This window comes from Paramisgurnus dabryanus, chromosome 7 (assembly GCF_030506205.2).
Source record: "Paramisgurnus dabryanus chromosome 7, PD_genome_1.1, whole genome shotgun sequence".
Taxonomy (NCBI): Eukaryota; Metazoa; Chordata; class Actinopteri; order Cypriniformes; family Cobitidae; genus Paramisgurnus; species Paramisgurnus dabryanus.
In genome coordinates, this window is record NC_133343.1 from 33,252,531 (window position 1) to 33,271,910 (window position 19,380).

A 19,380-nucleotide genomic window follows, 5' to 3' on the forward strand; every position below is an offset into this window, starting at 1 on the left:
TCTTCCGATTTTTAAACTATTTATGCTTGGAGTTGTGGTTAGAGTTGGGATTTGGATGTCTGAAATGTAACAGAAAGTCGTTCTAACCCCAACCCCAAGCGACAATGGTAAAAAAAAAATACATAAAATGACACAGAAATTCGTGCTGAGTGACACAGAAAAGACATTCGTGTTCAATGACAGGAAAAAACAAAAGAAAAAATCGTGTCCATGAACACAAATAAATAATATTCAAATATTTTGTGACTATACCACGACTTGCCTTAAGATTCTTAGTTGTCATGTTAAAATCCCCGCTATTTAAGAGTTAACTCGTCAATTAAGAGAAAATGCTTCCCTGCCAATGATGAATTTTTCCGGCAATCTGTATTTCCGCTGTTATCCAACAGGTGGCGCTCTTACCCAACTTATAAAACCTAAAAGTCTTCCCCTAAGGCAAACAGTTCAAACTCCGTGTATGTTTTGATTATCGGTCTGAATCTCTTCTGTATCAAAGTCCTTCACAAAAATGCAATTATCTCAGCTTTTTGCTCAAAATTTGGTAGTTTTGAAGAAATCTACCCATAATTGAGAGGTGATAAAAGAAAACAAAAGAAGGATGATTTTTTTTTTTTTAAAACAGAGGGTCTTTAATTTGATATATTGTATGATTATATATTTAAAGAAGGACATTTTCTTTAAGGCATTTAACTTTTGTGAAAATCATAAAAAATGCTTTTTTTTAAAAAAAAACACTGTCAGGGAAAGAGTTAATGGTCTTCAAAATAGCCATTATTTTTGTATGCAAAATTATGCCTATTTCTTCTCTTTTCACTTTAGTGTGAAGTGTGATCTGGATATTTCTCTAGTTTTTAAATTTACCCTTGCAGGTAAAACACATGTAAAGTGCAAATGACAAAGCAGAAAATACTTTAAATCTTCATTCACTGCCTATATCAGAATACCACGATTGACTGTTTATAGAAAGAACAAACACTAAAAGAAAAAGACAAATAGCAATTGAACAAAGATTACCCAATGAAGAGAAAATCTGTATGTTGGTGTGTAGGCAACCGCACACATACTGTAAGAGACTGCAGGCGGACAAATGCATCAAAGAGAGGAACCACGAAACCATCAGAATAACAAAAATATCAGTCCTCGCGTTTCTCAGCAAATTTGCGTAAGCTTTCTTGTTTTTGTCTTTTGATTTTCTTTAAATCCGTACAGAGCTCAGGGAAAGTCTATTTGATAAATCCCAGCTGGCACGTAGAAAGAACCGTATTTTTATCACCATTGTTCTTTACACGGATGGGAAACATTCAAGGCGTATAGCTAAAAAGAAAAGCAAAACTGTACAAGATTCACTTCACGGTCCAGGATGCTGGACATTGACAGAAGAGAGAAATAAATGGCAAATAACGTTTCGTTTTATTTATACAGTATTTTACAGCGAACCCGAGTCGAGGGTCCAACTTGTTCTCATCACAGAAGCTCAGAGGAGAGGCTGTAGCGCGAGTCCGTGTCGAGATGAGATGAGATGTCGCTCTGAAGAAGAGGAGAAGATTGCCCGGTTTGTTTATTTCTCGTCTTCACCTTTCACACGTCTAGAAGGCGTTTAAGCTCTCCAGAGCCACCTCATAACAGAATTTGTACTGCTCCTAAATAAAAACAAATGCCATGGCAAAAATTCATTACAAGTGTAAAGACGACGCTCAGGGGAGTCTGACTGCTCTTTCCTTTACATTCCCAACATTAATGATAGATTATAATGAGATTTTACTGTCTTTTTTACAAAGGTAAAGCACATCTTTGCATTATAATGGAGAAACAGGATCACGGGTCACCTACAGTTTGATTGTGCCGCTCTAGAAACTAGAAACATAAAATGCAGATAATTATTTTCCAGGACATTGGGAAGCCTGTTGTTATTCCTGGAGTTCAGGATCATTTTAGACGCACAGCTGTGGATTTTTCACTTCTGTCCAGCTGAGCGAGATGTTCGAAGTGTAATCAGGAGAAGAGATTTCAGACAGATGTCTAATTACACCTGCGGTAGTTGAAGATATCATCTCGAAATTGAAGTCAGCACTGCAGAAACTGCAGATGTCTATCACAGGGGTGAAGGGTGAGGGAGGAATTACACTCTTTTCCCAGATTGGAGCGCTGAAGAGCGGCAAACACTCTGGGACCAGAGGAGCCATTCCTTCAAGTGCTGTACCATTTGTACGATCTCATTTGTGGAGTTTGATCTACTTTCGCCTCAGTGATGTAAGGGTTTCAGGTTTTAAATTTCATTCTTGCCGAATTAAATAACTGTACATTTTTGTACAACTTGCATCGTGTACATTTGTAAGAAACAGGGCTGCATAACAATTAATAGCAGAATAAAAGTTTTTGTTTACATCATATATGTGTGTGTGAACTGTGTATAATAACTTTGTATAGATAAATGCACACACATGCATTTATATATTTAAGAAATTTTTGTAATTTATATTATATATAAATATTTAATATATAAATATATATTTTTTCTTAAAATTATACATGCATGTGTGCATATTTCTATATACATAATTATTATACACAGTTCACACACATATATGATGTAAACAAAAACTTTTATTCTGCTATAGATTAATCGCGATTAATTGTTATGCATCCCTAGTAAGAAATCACCACCATGTATATTTTTCAAGAGCCTCATTTATAAAGCGGTGCGCACAGATTTGTTCGTAAAGTGTGCGGACGCAAAAATTCAGGGCAAAGTCCATAAGTCTTTGACGTGTAAAAGCGCTGAGGAGACGTACGCACTTTTGCTTGGTTTTGGAAATATAAGCCACTCTTGCTGCTCGAAAAGGGTTTAAACATTGACAGGCGCTTTTTATATATCTATGACATAAATTGGGCATTGTTTAAAGGTGGAGATCTGAAACTGCTCAGCTGCGCACAAGTTCAAGTTCATTTGCGATGTGTTTTCACATCTTACGCGTTTGCTGCTCGTATGTTAGTTTCATGAATCACACATACGCATTTTTTGATAAATGATCGTAAGATCAAATGTAGGATGTTTTCTTTGCAGCATTTTATAAATGGTTGGAATATTTAATTGCTACTTGGACTGCAGTACAAATTCTTATTTGTTGTCACAAAATATGTGAACATTCGAACATAGTAGCTGGGTTTCCATCTAAACGTAAAACGGATCTTTTCGTCCGTAAATACAGAAAAGTAATGCAAATTAGATGCATTATTCAGTTCTGTGAGCAGATAATAATGGCATTCATAACTGAGAGTCAACAAAGCAATAGCTTTAATTGAGTCGTAATGATAGTGGCCGAGAATCCTGTGCATTTCGTCCGTGAATGAATTTGGTGTTTTTCCCACAAAACCACTTCTGGACAGCTGCCGTTGTACCGTCGTTTTAAACTTTTGCATTTGCTTCGTAAAACATTCGAGGGCTTGTCAAATCCAGCAGCGAAAGCAGCCAAATAGTCACGTGGGTTTAATGTTTGCTATGCCAAAATGTATTATGGAATGTGTTTTCATCTCCCATAAGTCCAAAACCACCTCAATCGAGCGTAAAAACTTTTTTGTGAATTAAGGGATTTTTATTTCTGAAGCGATACTTCAAAATGCGCATAAAAACGTGGATGGAAACATACCTAGTGATACAAACTTTAGAAATTCAATTAGCCTTGTAGCTTTACTGTAGTTCTTGTCAGTATTTAAAAAGTGTTAAAGTCTAAACAGAATTGAAAATACTGGCATGTGTAAGAGATCCAACACAATCTCATTGCAATTCGTACTTTATGTATTTTCCAAGGGTATAATTCATATTAATTTGTATGACTAACTTCGTTCATTTTTGGACAATTTGCTTTTGCTTCTGTACAACGTTTAGGTTAAGGGGTAAGGTTAAGGGTGAAGTAGCTTCAGTCGTTACACCCACGGACCATTAGCTGAATGTCTGATCCATATGAACACTTTTCTGGAAAAATATAGCAGATTCTAAATCGTCCTCTGGTTGGTTGAATTAAACAGGATTTCAGGGAAACGTGTGTGTTGCGATCTTTAACGGCCCACCCCAGAAACAACACAAAGCCAGCTGATCGATGAAGAAAGCTGTCGCATTTACATCGGTGACAATATGCTTTATTAAGGTTGAATACACAGTGCATTTTTAAAAGTATGTGAGAATGTGTTTTAAATTGTAATAAACTTTAGAGACGTTTGTGAAGGATGGATGTACACCGATATATTGTTGTGGCAAATTCTCCATGCCCCTTAACATGACGCAGCACAAAGCGAAACGTAATTGGTTGCTTTACGTGTCAGTCATATGGCCTCTTAGCCATCAAAGTGGCCATGGTTCCCAGACCTTCAGTATGGCTATGCGAGACTAGGGGTGAGTTATCATTATTAAATTAGTTCTAATAATCATATTTTTTTTGAATTATATGAATTAGCCATCTCATAAACTGTGTGTGAAATCCCATGGGATTAGGTTGAGAAATGTATATTTAACGAGCTTTATATTTAAGGGCAGTACTCACAATATTTCAGATTAGTTTTCATGTAGAGTACATGAGTAGAACTTACCATCGTCTCCACCATGTTGGCTTTGTTGTTTCTCAGCGTCTTTACCGTGTGAAAGACGTCCACAATGTTTTGCTGCTGGATCATCTCACAGATACTACAGATGGCACAGAATGTCCCACTGCGTCCACCACCAGTCCTAAAGAGATAAAACATCTCATCACTTTACAATTTAAAATCACTTTACTAATACAATTTTGCATTTTTACAAAGCAGCTCTAATAATGAATCATTATGAAAAATACATGGAATTATTGCAGATCTTTTTGTTTTTTAACAAAAAAACCCTTGTTCCCTGAGAAGGGAACGAGACGCTGCGTCTCCCTTGCCATACTTCCGGCGTATCTGTACACCCCCTTTGGCATATGCCATAAAGTGGGTGTTCCTTTTCACCTTATTTTTGCTCTCTGGTGACGTCAACCATTGGTTGAATTTGATATAGAAACTCAGACGCCGTCACGTTCTCTGACGCAGTGTGAAGTTCCCTCAAAAGGGAACCCCTGCTTTAACAAATATCTGTTTTTTTAAACAATGAAAGACCCTGGGGAGTAGTTGCACACTTTATTTATTTGAATCTTAGAAGAACAAAAGTTACAGATTTAACTATTAAAAACTTGCTGATGACTTAAACCTTTGGTCATGTCTGCATTTGGTTTATTAAAAAGAAGCAAAACACGAGCAAAAGCTCTTTAATTTAAGTCAGTTGCTTTTAAATCGAAATATTTGGTTCAAAACGTGCACAGTTACAACCTACCCACCTATCAAAACTACAGGCGTTCACACAAAGTGTCATTTTCCCTATCTGGTTATCATATTATACCGTGTTTAAAATTCAAGTCATACCTATTACAACACCAAACACCCTCCAACCATCACGTCTAGAGCTGAGTTAGGGATATGCTAAATAAATCAAGTAAGGGCACTAGGGTTGTATTTTCTCTGTTTTGACCCCTAAAAAAGCCCTTGGTACCATGATACAACAATATACTATGGTACTATATGGCTTCCATATTCATGTACCGTGGCATTAACATAGCATCATACCTTGTGTTTGTGATAGCAATTACCAGTAATCAGTATCAGTACAATTAATTATTACCAGCTAGACCAGCACCAAACCAGTGCTAATGGACATTTATTCTGGTCTAAACTAGTTATTTTGTACCAATGGTATTCAGTACATTAATTTTGCTCCTTTTATTATTGAACAGTTTTAAATGTGAACGCTACAAGAAACTGTCTTCAAAGTGAATATTTAGTTTGCAGAATATCACCGCTATTTCACAAGAATGACATTTTGAAATAGCTCTGCACCTGTTTTCAACGTTTTGACAATGAAGGGAAGGTAATAGAGTTGTCAGATCTTTGTGTGTCTTAAATTTGTGACATTGATAAGATTGTCCTTGGTTCAAAGGCTGTATGCTTTTATCCTTCAGTCATTTCATTCCTGGAGTTTTAATCTGGATTCTTATTTTTTATAGATTTATATGCAATGAAATAAACACATGGAAGGCTGTCAAAATTAGGTAATGGCTGTAAACTTTTGAATATTTGCATAATTAACTTCACAACATTCCTCGTACTGAAAAACTATGTTGCTGGAAGTTTCTCTTACAGGCAGTGGACCACCGTGCGTCCGTCTCCTCCGTCATACTGCTCCTGCCACTTGGCCAATCGTCTGACCAGCTGCAGTATGGAGCGCTTGGACAGCGGTGTGTCTCTGTATGCTGGCCAACCAATGAACTGGAAATGCTGGACCAGTCGGTATCCGTCTTGAGGCTAGAAACAGAGCAGGAGAAACATGAAACATCTTTATTCATAAACATTTGTGTGATGTCATGTTTTACAGTCAACAAATCTTAATAATATATCAAATGAATCTCAACTGTAACTTTTAGACAGCAATAAAAGTCAACAGAACTAATATCATGCATGCATACTTTACAATAAAAAAAGAGATCTCAGCAAGGTCTCAAACTACTGCAACAAAGTTAGCAGTCAAAAGTCAGGATCGCAAACATTTCTCAAGACCAAATTATCTACAGGCCAAAATTCTTACAGTATCTTAACAATTGTCCCATTTGTGTCTGCTGCATACCTGTCAACCCTCCCAGGATTCTCCCATATTTTCCCATTCTTTCCCGCCATCATCCCTTTTAAATCATTTCCCGTATTTTTAGTTTATCTATAAAAAAAATCCACTGTCCGTATTTGATGTTTGCTACAGTACATTCACCTCCGGTAAAGCAGGTGGCAGTATATCTGTAACAAATCATTGAAACAACATCCGCCAATGAAAAAAGAAGAAGAAACGTGTACGTAACTTGCGTGTACACTGTAAAAAATGACTTTCAAGAAAAAAATTCTTAGTATTTTTGTCTTGATTTCAATAAAAATGTCTACAAATTCTTAAATTAAGATGCTTTTTATTGATGAGCAAAATGACCCAAGACTAGTCTAGTTTATAGCACCAAAAATATCAAATTTATTTTGTGCTCAAAACAAACAAACAAAAAAATCTGCCAATGGGGTAAGCAAAAAAATCTTGAACATTTGTCTTAAACACTAAATTCAAGAAAATTCAAGAAAAATTAGCTTATCCCATTGGCAGATTTTTTTTGCTTTTTTATGCACAAAATCACTTAAATTTGATATTTTTGTTTTAAAAACTAACTTATTTTCTTAAAAAAAACATCTTAATTTAAGAATTTTTTTGACATTTTTACTGAAAACAAGACAAAAATACTAAGATTTTTTTTCTTTAATTTTTTGCAGTGTAGGAAAACACTTTAAATTTAAGTGATTTTGTGCATAAAACAAGCAAAAAAAATATGCCAATGGGGTAAGCAAAAAAATCTTGAACATTTTTCTTAAACACTAAATTCAAGAATAATTCAAGAAAAATTAGCTTACCCCATTTGCAGATTTTTTATGCACAAAATCACTTAAATTTGATTTTTTTTGTTTAAAAACTAGACTTATTTTCTTGGGTCGTTTTGTTCATCAAGAAAAAACATCTTTATTTAAGATTTTTTTGACATTTTTACTGAAAACGACAAAAATACTAAGAATTTGTTTTCTTGAAAATCATTTTTTTTTTTGCAGTGTAGGAAAACACTTAAAAATGACTCACTTACTTAGTATTTTTCTCTTGTTTTCAGTATAAATATTGAAAAATTCTTAAATTAGGATGTATTTTCTTGATGAGCAAAATGACCCAAAAAATAAGTCTAGTTTTTAAGACAAAATGTATCAAATTTATGTGAATTTTTGGATAAAACAAGCAAAAAAATTAATAATCTGCCAATGGGGTAAGCAAATTTTTCTTGAATTTTTCTTCAATTAAGTGTTCAAGAAAAAAGTTCAAGATTGTTTTGCTTACCCCATTGGCAGATTTTTTGCTTATTTAATCCAGTGGTTTTCAAACTGGGGGCCGGGGCCCCCAGGGGGGCCGCGAGATGGTGCCAGGGGGGCCCCAGTTTTATGACATTTTATGAAATACATTAATTTATCATGAATTCTGTGTAAAAAATAAGGCTACTAACCAAAAGCATTACTTTTTTGTATAATTTAATGGTTTTTTTTATTAAAATGTTGAGTTTTAGAACAGTTTTTTGTCACAAATTTTCTTTGGGGGGCCGCGAAGGAACGCACCGTACACAAGGGGGGCCACACGCTGAAAAAGTTTGGGAACCACTGATTTAATCCACAAATTCACTTAAATTTGATATTTTTGTCCTAAAACTTGACTTATTTTCTTAGGTCATTTTGCTCATCTAGAAAATACATCTTAATTTAAGAATTTTTAGATATTTTTTACAAAAAAAAAACAAGATATTGATCATCATCCCTTGAATTCCACGAGAAACATCTGAGACAAATTTGAGTCTTAAATGAGAGCAACCTGCAGCAATAAAATCTTCGGGGATGCAGGCATGAGTTCTGTTTTGGGTTAACATTCACACCGTCGAATTAAAAAACAAAAAATAAAATAAAATGACACAAAGACAAGCGAAACCAAACATAGTCGTCTGCTTGATACAGCAGTCAGACCGAATCGACGAAATGAGGACCGTATTACTTGCAATTTGCCATCGGTGGAGCCATTTCACTCCAAATGTGTGCTGCTGTGGCACTTATTTATTTTGCGCCGCAATGTCGCACCGACCCTGATTAGCTAACCGGTAAACGCCGCTTGTCACCAGCAGTTAAGAAAATCGGGGAAGAAGAGAAGATAGTGAGAGATGAGTGTTCGTATAACGCTCCACACCCTTAGAAACACACGGAGAAGCTCCGGTAATGAATGCTAATGTATACAGCTATGCCAGCTTACATGGCAATAAGGAAACATTTGACAACGTTGCATGCAAAATTGAATGTATAGATGAGCTCTGCAAATGTTTATGTGATTATGAGCAGTTGTTGCAAGGAAAACACATAAAGTTTAAATACACATGAGATGTGCTGAGTGATGCAATAATGGTTTTATAGTGGTGGCCGACTTATCGTAATTTCTCGCTTCACTAACTCGGGTCGTAATCTGAGCTGCGGTTGAGTCATTGATATTACGAGTAATGCAAATTAAAGTTACTTAAGTGAGCTTATAGCTCTTGAGATGCAGTTTTTTTCCAGAATTTTCTGTAAGATGCAATCTGGCCACACTCACCCGTGCCATGTTACAGATTCTGAAGATGCGATTGATAATATCTTCATCGATGTCGGCTGAGATGAACTCCACTTGAATGGGACCGTAGCAGCATGAACCTTTCTCAGGCCAGTACTGCATGCAGAGCTGTAGAGACGGCAAGAGTTATAACAAATAAGTACAAATCACATAGAAAGGAACTTAAAGGAATAGTTCACCAAAAAATGTAAATTACCCCATGATTTACTCACCCTTAAGCCATCATCGATGTATACAATTATCTTTTTTCAGATGAACACAATTGGAGTTATGTTAAAAAATGTCCTGGCTGTTCCAAGCTTTATAATGGTAGTAAATGGTGCTTTTAATTTCAAACCCAAATAAGTCCATCCATCCCTTACAGAAACAATCCACACGGCTTCAGGGGGATAATAAAGACCTGCTGAGGGCAATCAATGTTTTTTTTTTTTTTTTAAGAAAAATACTTTCCAACAAGAGTGCATTTTTAATGTCCTACATCACATGCTGGAAACATACTCCATCGTGAGTGTGAATCAGTTGTTAACAGAAGCTAGTAAACTTTTTAATATTTTTTTTTTACAAAATCACATCGATTGCGCTCAGAGGGCCTTTATTAACCCTCTGAAGCCATGTGGATTACTTCTCTGAAGGATAGACTGACTTTTTTGGGCTTCAAATCAAAAGCACCATTTACAACCATTATAAAGCTTGGAACAGCCAGGACATTTTTTTATATAACTCTGATTATGTTTTTCTAAAAAAGCTAATCTTATCCATCAAGGATGGCTTGAGGGAGAGTAAATCAATGGGGTATGTTATTTTTGGGTGACCTATACCTTTAAGAACATTGGCAAACAGTTGGGGGGGGGGATGAAACAAATACAGTACACTGTATTGGACCATCTGTATAAAAAACTAAATTTTTTTAAATAAAAATAATATTGTGTTTAACTCTTTCCCCGCCATTGACGAGTTATCTCGTCAATTAAGAGAAAACATTTGCATAAAAAAATGTGTCAATTCATGTTTATGTTAATCTGCAATTCTTGCGATTATCCACTAGATGGCTAACCCAATTTATGAAAAAACTGAAGCCAAAATGTTATTTCCTAATTTTAAACCCTGTGTATGTTTTATTATCATTCTGAATCTGATTTCTAACAAAATTCCTTCACAAAAATGCAATTATTTAAGTTTTTTGCAAAAAAAAAAAGTAAAGAAAAATACCCATATTTAAGAGTTTATAAGCAGAAAAAATATATAGATGAAACTTTTTTCCCGTTATGTTTGTTTATTGTTTGTTTGAAAGCAGAGGGTCTGTTCTTTCATTTGATATATTTGTATGTTTATATATTTTTAGAAGAAAATTTTCCTGAAAGGCATTTTGTGAAACTATTGTGAAAATCCCAAAAAAATTGCTTTTCAAACAATTTAGTAGATAAATCCTTTTCTTTTTTTGCTTTTGGATCACATTTTGGATTCAGCTCATCTATTTTAAAAAATCAATAAAACACTACCAGGAAAATAAATCACAACATAACGAAATTCCAATAGATAATAGTTGGCTAATAGAGGTGAAGGTCAAGTAGTACCACATACCTGCCCCGCATCCATTTCATTCAGCATCACGATAGAGGAGCAATTGTAGTCGAACACCAGCCTCCAAAAATCTGCCACTGTGTTGGGAAGCGGATGCTGCGTTACAATGAAGGCCGCTGGCTGTTTGTGGCTCTAGGATCGATAAGAAAACATGTTAACATGTAAGCCTCGCTCGACCTGATGCATCGAAACATTGTGCTGATTTTGCACATGCTTGTCTATGCTGAACTGAATTACGGTGATGATCTTGTCAGGGGGCAATAAGTCCTAAGGGTCTCTCTGAATCAACACATAAACATTACCGCTAGTGTTTCTTACATCATCACTGGCAATTTATAATGTTTGATTCCAGTGGTGGACAGTAACGAAGTAAATGTAATTCGTTACTGTACTTAAGTAGTTTTTTGGCGTATCTGTACTTTACTCAAGTACTTTTATTTTGGGAGACTTTTACTTTTACTTTACTACATTTTAAAGTCAAATATCTTACTTTTTACTCTACTACATTTTGAAAATTTGGTCGTTCCTTTTTATTTATCAGTGGATAAAAACTTAACTGGATAAAATAAAGCTGCAAAAAAAAAAAAAAAAAAAAAAAAAACGCACACGTGATGCATCAAACCACCAATCAGGGTACAGCATGCGCTTTTGAACTTGTTTTGGTTGCCGCGCTGGTTCACGAAAGCTAAGCGAGTGCGCAGCCAGCCAGTGTATCGTTTGGAGAATAAAACTGCACTTAAAAACAACGGAGGAAATGACTTGACCCGCCACATCAACAATGGCCTTATTTACGCGAGTTTTTTAAGTCCTTGAAATAGAAGAACGAGTCCTTCGTGTCTTCTCAGCCTGCCTCGAAACTGTGCTATTTCTTTTTACAAGAATACTCCTTCAAATCTAAGGAAACGCGTAGAGGTAAGCCATTTTTATTCTGGTTATATTTTTAAAGGAGCAATCTTAACAGTAGCTTGCAGAAAACTGTTTCATTGTGTAGTTAAAATATATACGATGTTATCATGAATGAATTTTAAGTAAGTTAGCTATGCAGGCTGGAGCTATTTTTAGCCGTATAGTTAGTGCTGTGTTATTGTGAAATGACAATCAATCGCTATCAACACTGTTTTAGAATATAAATGACATTTTGACTAGCCATGCAGTGTATTTTGCTAAAACAGGCAGGTGGATTGGAGTGGTCCTTATACTACATATTGTAACTAATATTTTCCAAATATATTAATACATTTATTTATGTATTACAATATACATATGACATGCTAAAGCACATTCAATGTTTCTTAAATTATATTCTGTAAGGCTTAATGTATTTGCCAAAGGAAGGGAGACTGGTTTCTAGATATGTATTTAATGTCTGAATCTTTTCTTTTGCAGAGAAAGCATGGTAGCCAACATTAAAAGGTATGTTACTGTAACATCATCAAGGAAAAGAAACCTGGAAAGTGAGGAGGCTCCATCAGTCTCCAGATAGTAAAAGAAAACTCCTGTGAACCTGTGCTTAATTCAAGTTTTTACTACACTTAAACTGTTAAATTATTTAACAAATAAATCTTGAAATGAGACTTACTGCTCTCAGAACCTGTTATTTCATTTGGTGCTAAAGGAATTGTTTGGCTTTAAGGTTTTAGGCTTATGATAATTTTAATAGACATCAGTGTCTGAATAATTAATGTCCTTCTATTAATAGATTAGTGAGCCAAGAGAGTTTTTTCACATAATTTGAGTTTCGTGACAATTTGATACAGACATAATAAATCACAGTACTTTTGTACTTAAGTACATTTTAAGGCAGATACTTTTGTACTTTTACTCAAGTAAAAATTTTAAGCAAGTACTTCTACTTTAACTTGAGTAAAATTTTACCCTGGGTATCTTTACTTTTACTCAAGTACATGATTTGTGTAATTCGTCCACCACTGTTTGATTCTAATCTCTGATCTGTTGCGTTGTTTTTCATTTGTAGTGCATGCCTGATGTCACAAGAAGATGACACGAGTGTGATTATGATCACTGCGTAGAGATTACAGAGATACGATCTGATCTTGTACTGTTATGGACTGTATCATTGTATAAGGTTGTTATCTCTCAGGTGTTCTCATCCATCCGCTGTTATTCTTAAATCTTATTTGTGGTTGAGCGCATTCAAACATTTAAATTTTTTGTACATTACATGTTTTCTAGGAAGGTATCGCTAAAACTTACATCCATTAGTGCTGCGTTTATGTAATTGCTTGACTCGCCGTCCACCGAGATGAGAAAAGGCAGGCAGCGATCCACCGCGAGGACGTCCATGCTGCGGTTTTTATCGTGGTTGCGCGGTAGGAGGCCCACGCTGCAGTCCTCCGGGCGAACACGAGGGGTCACTATATTCAGAGTCTGAAAAAAGAGACGCATATCATCACAACTGTTCGATGGGTTGGTCTTGCTCGAGGGAAAAAAAATTAAACCAATTCCGCTCGCGCTACTAGTTCAACCGCAAATATTTTCCTAAACTGAAGGTCAGTCATTACTTATGTATAAGACAGACTGAATAACAGTGAGATGGAGTGAGCGAGACACAAAGAGAGAGAGAACGACAGTGAAAAATCGTTTACAAGATAGAGGGATACTGCACTAGATAGAAAATGAAAGATCTGGGAGGAAAGATAGAAAAATATTCATCATATTTTATGAGACACCTCACAGATCTTAAAGCGTTGCTCTTCTTCAGACGGCAGAGACTCGCTCATTTCACAGGGAATACAAAACATAAAGGCACAATGAAAGGAAATAGCTCAGCTACGGACATTATGAGACCCAGCAGCTTGCCAGTGGCTCGTAAAAAAGCATTTTTACCCTCGAAGTCTGAGTCACAGGGTCTGTACTCACCCGCCTCATCTAAATGCATTATGGGAGCTGCTCGGCTTTGCCGATTGATTTGTTTAAAAAAAAATTTAAACTTAAGAAAAACGGCGATGGAATCGCACATGAACCTAGTGAGAGATTGATAAAGATGTTAGGAATAGCTGCAGGATCTTCAGACATAATATAATTCTGCCAATCTCAAAAAAAAAACCTTGGAGGATTGAATGAATCTCTATGTGGGCCGGGCATGTATCGCGCTGATCAAAAAAAAAAAAAACACGCCCATAGGGACGAGAAATCACGATTGAGATCTATTTAATATCCTGATTGTTTCTGCGAGACTAATGAGATTTAATGGAGAGTAAATGGATGATATTTTTTTCATATATTGGAGAACAGACCCCCGTAATCTTACATGTCTCCTCTAAGGGATCTCAACATTGTCTTAAATTGTGCTTTGAAACGCCACAGTAAGGATTTGAATTCATTACATTTACTTTAGCCGACATTTAGGGTCGCATTTCAGTACGATCATCAACCCAAATTGTACAGCTCTGTATTTGCCACATCGTCTATGAAGAAATATTTAATCACCCAAGCTTAAAGATTGAGTTAAAGGGGACATTTCACAAGACCTTTTTAAGATGTCAAAAAAATCTTTGGTGTCTCCAGAGTACATATGTGAAGTTTTAGCTCAAAATACCATATAGATAATTTATTATACCATATTAAAATTGACACTTTGTAGGTGTACGCAAAAATGTTTGTCCTTTTTAAATGCAAATGAGCTGCACTAAATGGCCGTGGCGTTGTTGGATAGTGCAGATTAAGGGGCGCTATTATCCCCTTCTGACATCACAAGGGGAGCCAAATTTCAATGAACTATTTGTTTTCACATGCTTGCAGAGAATGGTTTATGAAAACTAAGTTACTGGGTTGATCTTTTTTACATTTTCTAGGTTGATAGAAACACTGGGGACCCAATTATAGCACTTAAACATAGAAAAAGTCAGATTTTCATGATATGTCCCCTTTAAGGCACATGGCTGTTACCATGTTACGTATACGTTTCTTTAGATGTCTCACCTGAAACTCATCTTTGATCTGACTGGAGTTGGTCTGAGGGTCCAGTCTGCTGATGTTGTAGTAGATGGCTCGAAAATCACACACTGGGATCGCTGTGTTCCCACACAAACACGCTTCCAAGATAGCATCATGCACAAACACATACTGCTCCTGCACAGAGAAAGAGAGACATAAATAACTCCTCACAATTTACTGCGGAGGTACTATGGTACAGTGGTGATATCAGAAGGTAAAACTAAAACTTAAAAAAATTAAAACACTGGTAGGGAAAGAGGTAAAGGTGCAGTGTGTAATTTTTAAAAGGATTTCTTGACAGAAATGCAAAATAATATTCAAAACTATATTATCAGGGGTTTATAAAGACCTTTCATAATGAACCGTTATGTGTTTATTACCTTAGAATGAGATGTTTTATCTACATACACCGAGGGTCCCCTTACATGAAAGTCGCCATTTTGGGGCGCCATGTTTTTACAGAAGCCCTTAACGGAAATTTTCTTTTACTAAGTTGTCTCCGACGATGACATGTTTGTCCAGTGGCGGCTATCATAGCTTCCCCGTGTTTCAAAAGCGAGGGGTGAGCAGTGGACTGAGCTGTTGGTTGCAATTCGCAACCTCGCCACTAGATGCTGCTAAAATGTACACACTGCACCTTTAAAGTAACATAAAAATATATGTTGATATGATATAATTTTTACAGTGTATTGGCTATATATATATATTATATAGCCTACACAGTAACAGTCCTCAAATCTGATTGGATGAGAGGCTCTGCAAGAATTATTTATTGTTTTGTATCAATCCACCACAGTAACCATACTACAATACTACACTATGATGCCTTTACTGTAGTTACTATGTTGAATACATGATCTTTGTATTTTAGTTAATCAAATAAGGTTAATGTTATAATACATTCACAGCCCAAACCTGATATTATCGCCTATTAAATGTTTCATATTAAGATAAACACACCAATTTAATCTTAGGTCACATAAGAATTTCTCTCCTAGGCTTTTTAGAGCCAAATTTATCATTAAAAACAATATCAAAGCTCAAAAATGATTAAGGCCTGATTAAATTGTTAACATCTTCAAACCAGGCAATCTAGATACGTACGAACACATACAGTACATTTCAGTAGCCGGACCTCAAACTGTGAATGACTGCACAGAATCATGGGAAGTAATGAGGGAAATATAGAGCCGATATCCCTCAAAAACATTCATATAAGAGTCCTGTATGAACACAATTGCATGAGGCTTACTTTTCTGATGGAGACACAATTTCAGCCTCAGGGATGTTTTACAGTTTCTCACACTAAAATTGTGTGGCGGCAATCGCCAAAACTGCTTCAAATGTGCCTTAAAAATGAGATCAAGGGGGCACTGGAAGTATTGTCAGCATCCTGCGGCTAATATTAAACTCTCTCTTAAAGCCCGGGCCTCAATATGCGGCAGAATTATCCATATTTTAACTCAACAATGCCTGCGGCTTAAGGGTTTGAATGTTAATGCGGGCCTTTGATCCACGCTAAGCTAAAGTCAAGCTGAGCTGACCTCCCGTACCTATTACTCCAAAACCCGGTGAGCACTTGGGCTGAGAACGGGAACAAAAAGGAGCCGAAAAAGCCTTTTAAAAGATTAATTGCTTTGTGTTGTGTCTGTGGAGGATTAGCTGTGAATGGGGCCACAGGATGACACAAATTGCCTCCCAGAACCCATTATCAGCAGCGTTGTGTTTAGTGTTAGTCTTTTAAAAGCACGCTGTCCACACGGCAAAAAATATGTTAGATCAGAATAGACCGAATGAAGCAGCATGTCGATTTGTGATTTGTAAGCACTGGCACATGGATGGTTAGCAGAAATAAATTAAACCAGAACAATTAAATGATTAATTTAAAACATGAAGACTAAAAAGAGTTAACAATGCTGTAATATGTCATGTAATAAAATAAGTCAATAATAAAACCTTTTAAACAATGCATAACAGTTACATTGTTGCACTTTAAAACATTGTAACACTTTGATTATATTTTTCTTTTTATTAATCCACAAGGGGGCATAACTTTGAATGAGAAAATCGGTTCTGATAGTGAGCGAGTGAGGGATTGTGTGTGTGGGTGAGTGAGTGAGTGGGTGAGCGAGCGAGCGAGCAGGTGAGAGTAAGTTTGTAAGCAAGTGTGAAGTGTGAATGAGTGTATGTGTGAGCGAGGGATTGTGCAAGTGAGTAAGGGATTGTGTGAGTGAGTGAATGTGTGAACGATGAGTGAGAGTGATTGAGGGATTGTGTAAGTGAGTGAGTAAGTCAGTGACAGTGAGTGTGAGTAAGAGTGGATGAGTGGGTAAGTGTGAGCAAGCGAGGGATTGTGTGTGTGTGTGTGTGTGTGTGTGTGTGTGAGTGTGTGAGTGAGTGTGTGAGTGAGTGAGTTGGTGAGTATATGTGTGAACGAGCGGGGGGGGTTGAGAGTAAGTGTGTGAGCAAGCCAGTGTGAATGAGTGTATGTGCGAGCGAGGGATTGTGCAAGTGAGTGAGTGAGTGAGTGAGTGAGTGAGTGAGTGAGTGAGTGAGTGAGTGAGTGAGTGAGTGAGTGAGTGAGTGAGTGAGTGAGTGAGTGAGTGAGTGAGTGAGCAATTGTGTAAGTGTATAAATGTGTAAGCGAGCAAGTGGGAATGAGTGAGTGAGTGTGGACAAAAAATAGTGAATGTATCAGGTAGTAAAAAGATATTTGGCTAAATGAATGAATGAATGAATGAATGAAAGGATGAACCAACCAACCTGCAAATGAACGGATAAATGGACAGACGTATGCATGAATGAATTAATGAATAAATGAATGAAAGGTCAGACGAACGATCCAACCAACCAACCAGCAAATGAACGGACAGATGAACAGACATATGTATGGATGAGTGAATGAATGAGTGAATGAATAGACGAACGAACCAGCAAATGAACGGACAGATGGATAGACGTATATATGAATCAGTAAATGAATGAATAAATAAATGAATGAAATTACGGACAGACGAATGAACGAACCAATCAACCAACCAGCAAATGAACAGACTGATGGACAGACGTATGTATGAATGAGTGAATGAATGAATGAATGAATGAATCGATAAAAGGACAGACGAACAAACCAACCAGCAAATGAACGGAGAGATGGACAGAGGTATGCTTGAATGAGTGAATGAATAAATGAATGAAAGGACAGACGAACCAACCAACCAGCAAATGAACGGACAGATGGACAGACGTATGAATGAATGAACAGATGAACCAACCAACCAACCAGCAAATGAACGGACAGATGGAAAGACATATGCATGAATGAATGAATGAAATGACAGACGAATGAATGAACCAACCATCCAACCAACCAACCAACCAACCAGCAAATGAACAAACAGATGGACAGATGTATGCATGAACAAGTGAATGAATGAATGAACAGATGAACCAACCAACCAACCAACCAACCAGCAAATGAACGGACAGATGGAAAGACATATGCATGAATGAATGAATGAAAGGACAGACGAATGCATGAACAAACCATCCAACCAACCAACCAGCAAATGAACAAACAGATGGACAGATGTATGCATGAACAAGTGAATTAATGAATGAATGAATGAAAGGACAGATGAACGAATGAACCTACCAACCAGCAAATGAAAGAACAGATGGACCGACGTATGCATGAATGAGTGAAAGAATGAATGAAAGGACATACAAACAAGCAAATAAACGGACAGATGGACAGACATATGTATGAATGAGTGAATGAATGAGTGAATGAATAATTGAAAGGACAGACAAACCAGCCAATGAACTGACAGATGGACAGACGTATGAATGAACAAGTTAATGAATGAATGAAAGGACAGACGAACGAATGAACCTACCAACTAGCAAATGAAAGAACAGATGGACCGACGTATGAGTGAATGAATAAATGAATGAACCAACCAACCAGCAAATAAACTGACAGATGGACAGACATATATATAAATGAGTGAATGAATGGATGAATGAATGAATGAAAAGACAGACGAATTAACCAACCAACCAACCAACCAACCAGCAAATGAACGAAAAGATGGACAGACATATGCATGAATGAATGAATGAATGAACAGATGAACCAACCAATCAACCAACCAACCAACCAACAACCAGCAAATGAACGGACAGATGGACAGACATATGCATGAATGAATGAATGAATGAAAGGACAGATGAATGAATGAACCAACCAACCAACCAGCAAATGAACAAACAGATGGACAGGCGTATGCATGAACAAGTGAATGAATGAATGAATGAATGAATTAAAGGACAGACGAACAAATGAACCTACCAAATGAAAGAACAGATGGACCGACGTATGCATGAACGAGTTAATGAATAAATTAATGAACCAACCAACCAACCAGCAAACAGACATATGTATGAATGAGCGAATGAATGGATGAATGAATGAATGACAAGACAGACGAATTAACCAACCAACCAACCAACCAACCAACCAACCAGCAAATGAACGGACAGATGGGGAGACGTATGTATGAAGGAGTGAATAA

General features: G+C 36.5%; 1 protein-coding gene across 10 annotated transcripts in view; it reads right to left on the reverse strand.

Moving 5' to 3' along the window:
- Window positions 1-269: 269 nt before the first annotated feature.
- ptprt (protein tyrosine phosphatase receptor type T) overlaps window positions 270-19,380 on the reverse strand; it is a 320,643-nt gene continuing 301,532 nt past the window's right edge. For 9 of the 10 annotated variants that reach the window (XM_065279615.1, XM_065279610.1, XM_065279609.1 and 6 more), the window contains 7 exons: window positions 14,789-14,938; window positions 13,061-13,234; window positions 10,847-10,978; window positions 9,248-9,373; window positions 6,197-6,360; window positions 4,585-4,720; window positions 270-1,640 (listed from right to left, as the gene is read on the reverse strand). In XM_065279615.1, the coding sequence (XP_065135687.1) occupies window positions 1,587-1,640; window positions 4,585-4,720; window positions 6,197-6,360; window positions 9,248-9,373; window positions 10,847-10,978; window positions 13,061-13,234; window positions 14,789-14,938 (936 nt within the window). In that variant the 3' untranslated portion in view covers window positions 270-1,586. The remainder of the gene's footprint in view (window positions 1,641-4,584; window positions 4,721-6,196; window positions 6,361-9,247; window positions 9,374-10,846; window positions 10,979-13,060; window positions 13,235-14,788; window positions 14,939-19,380) is intronic. The other variant, XM_065279607.1, reaches the window with a different exon arrangement.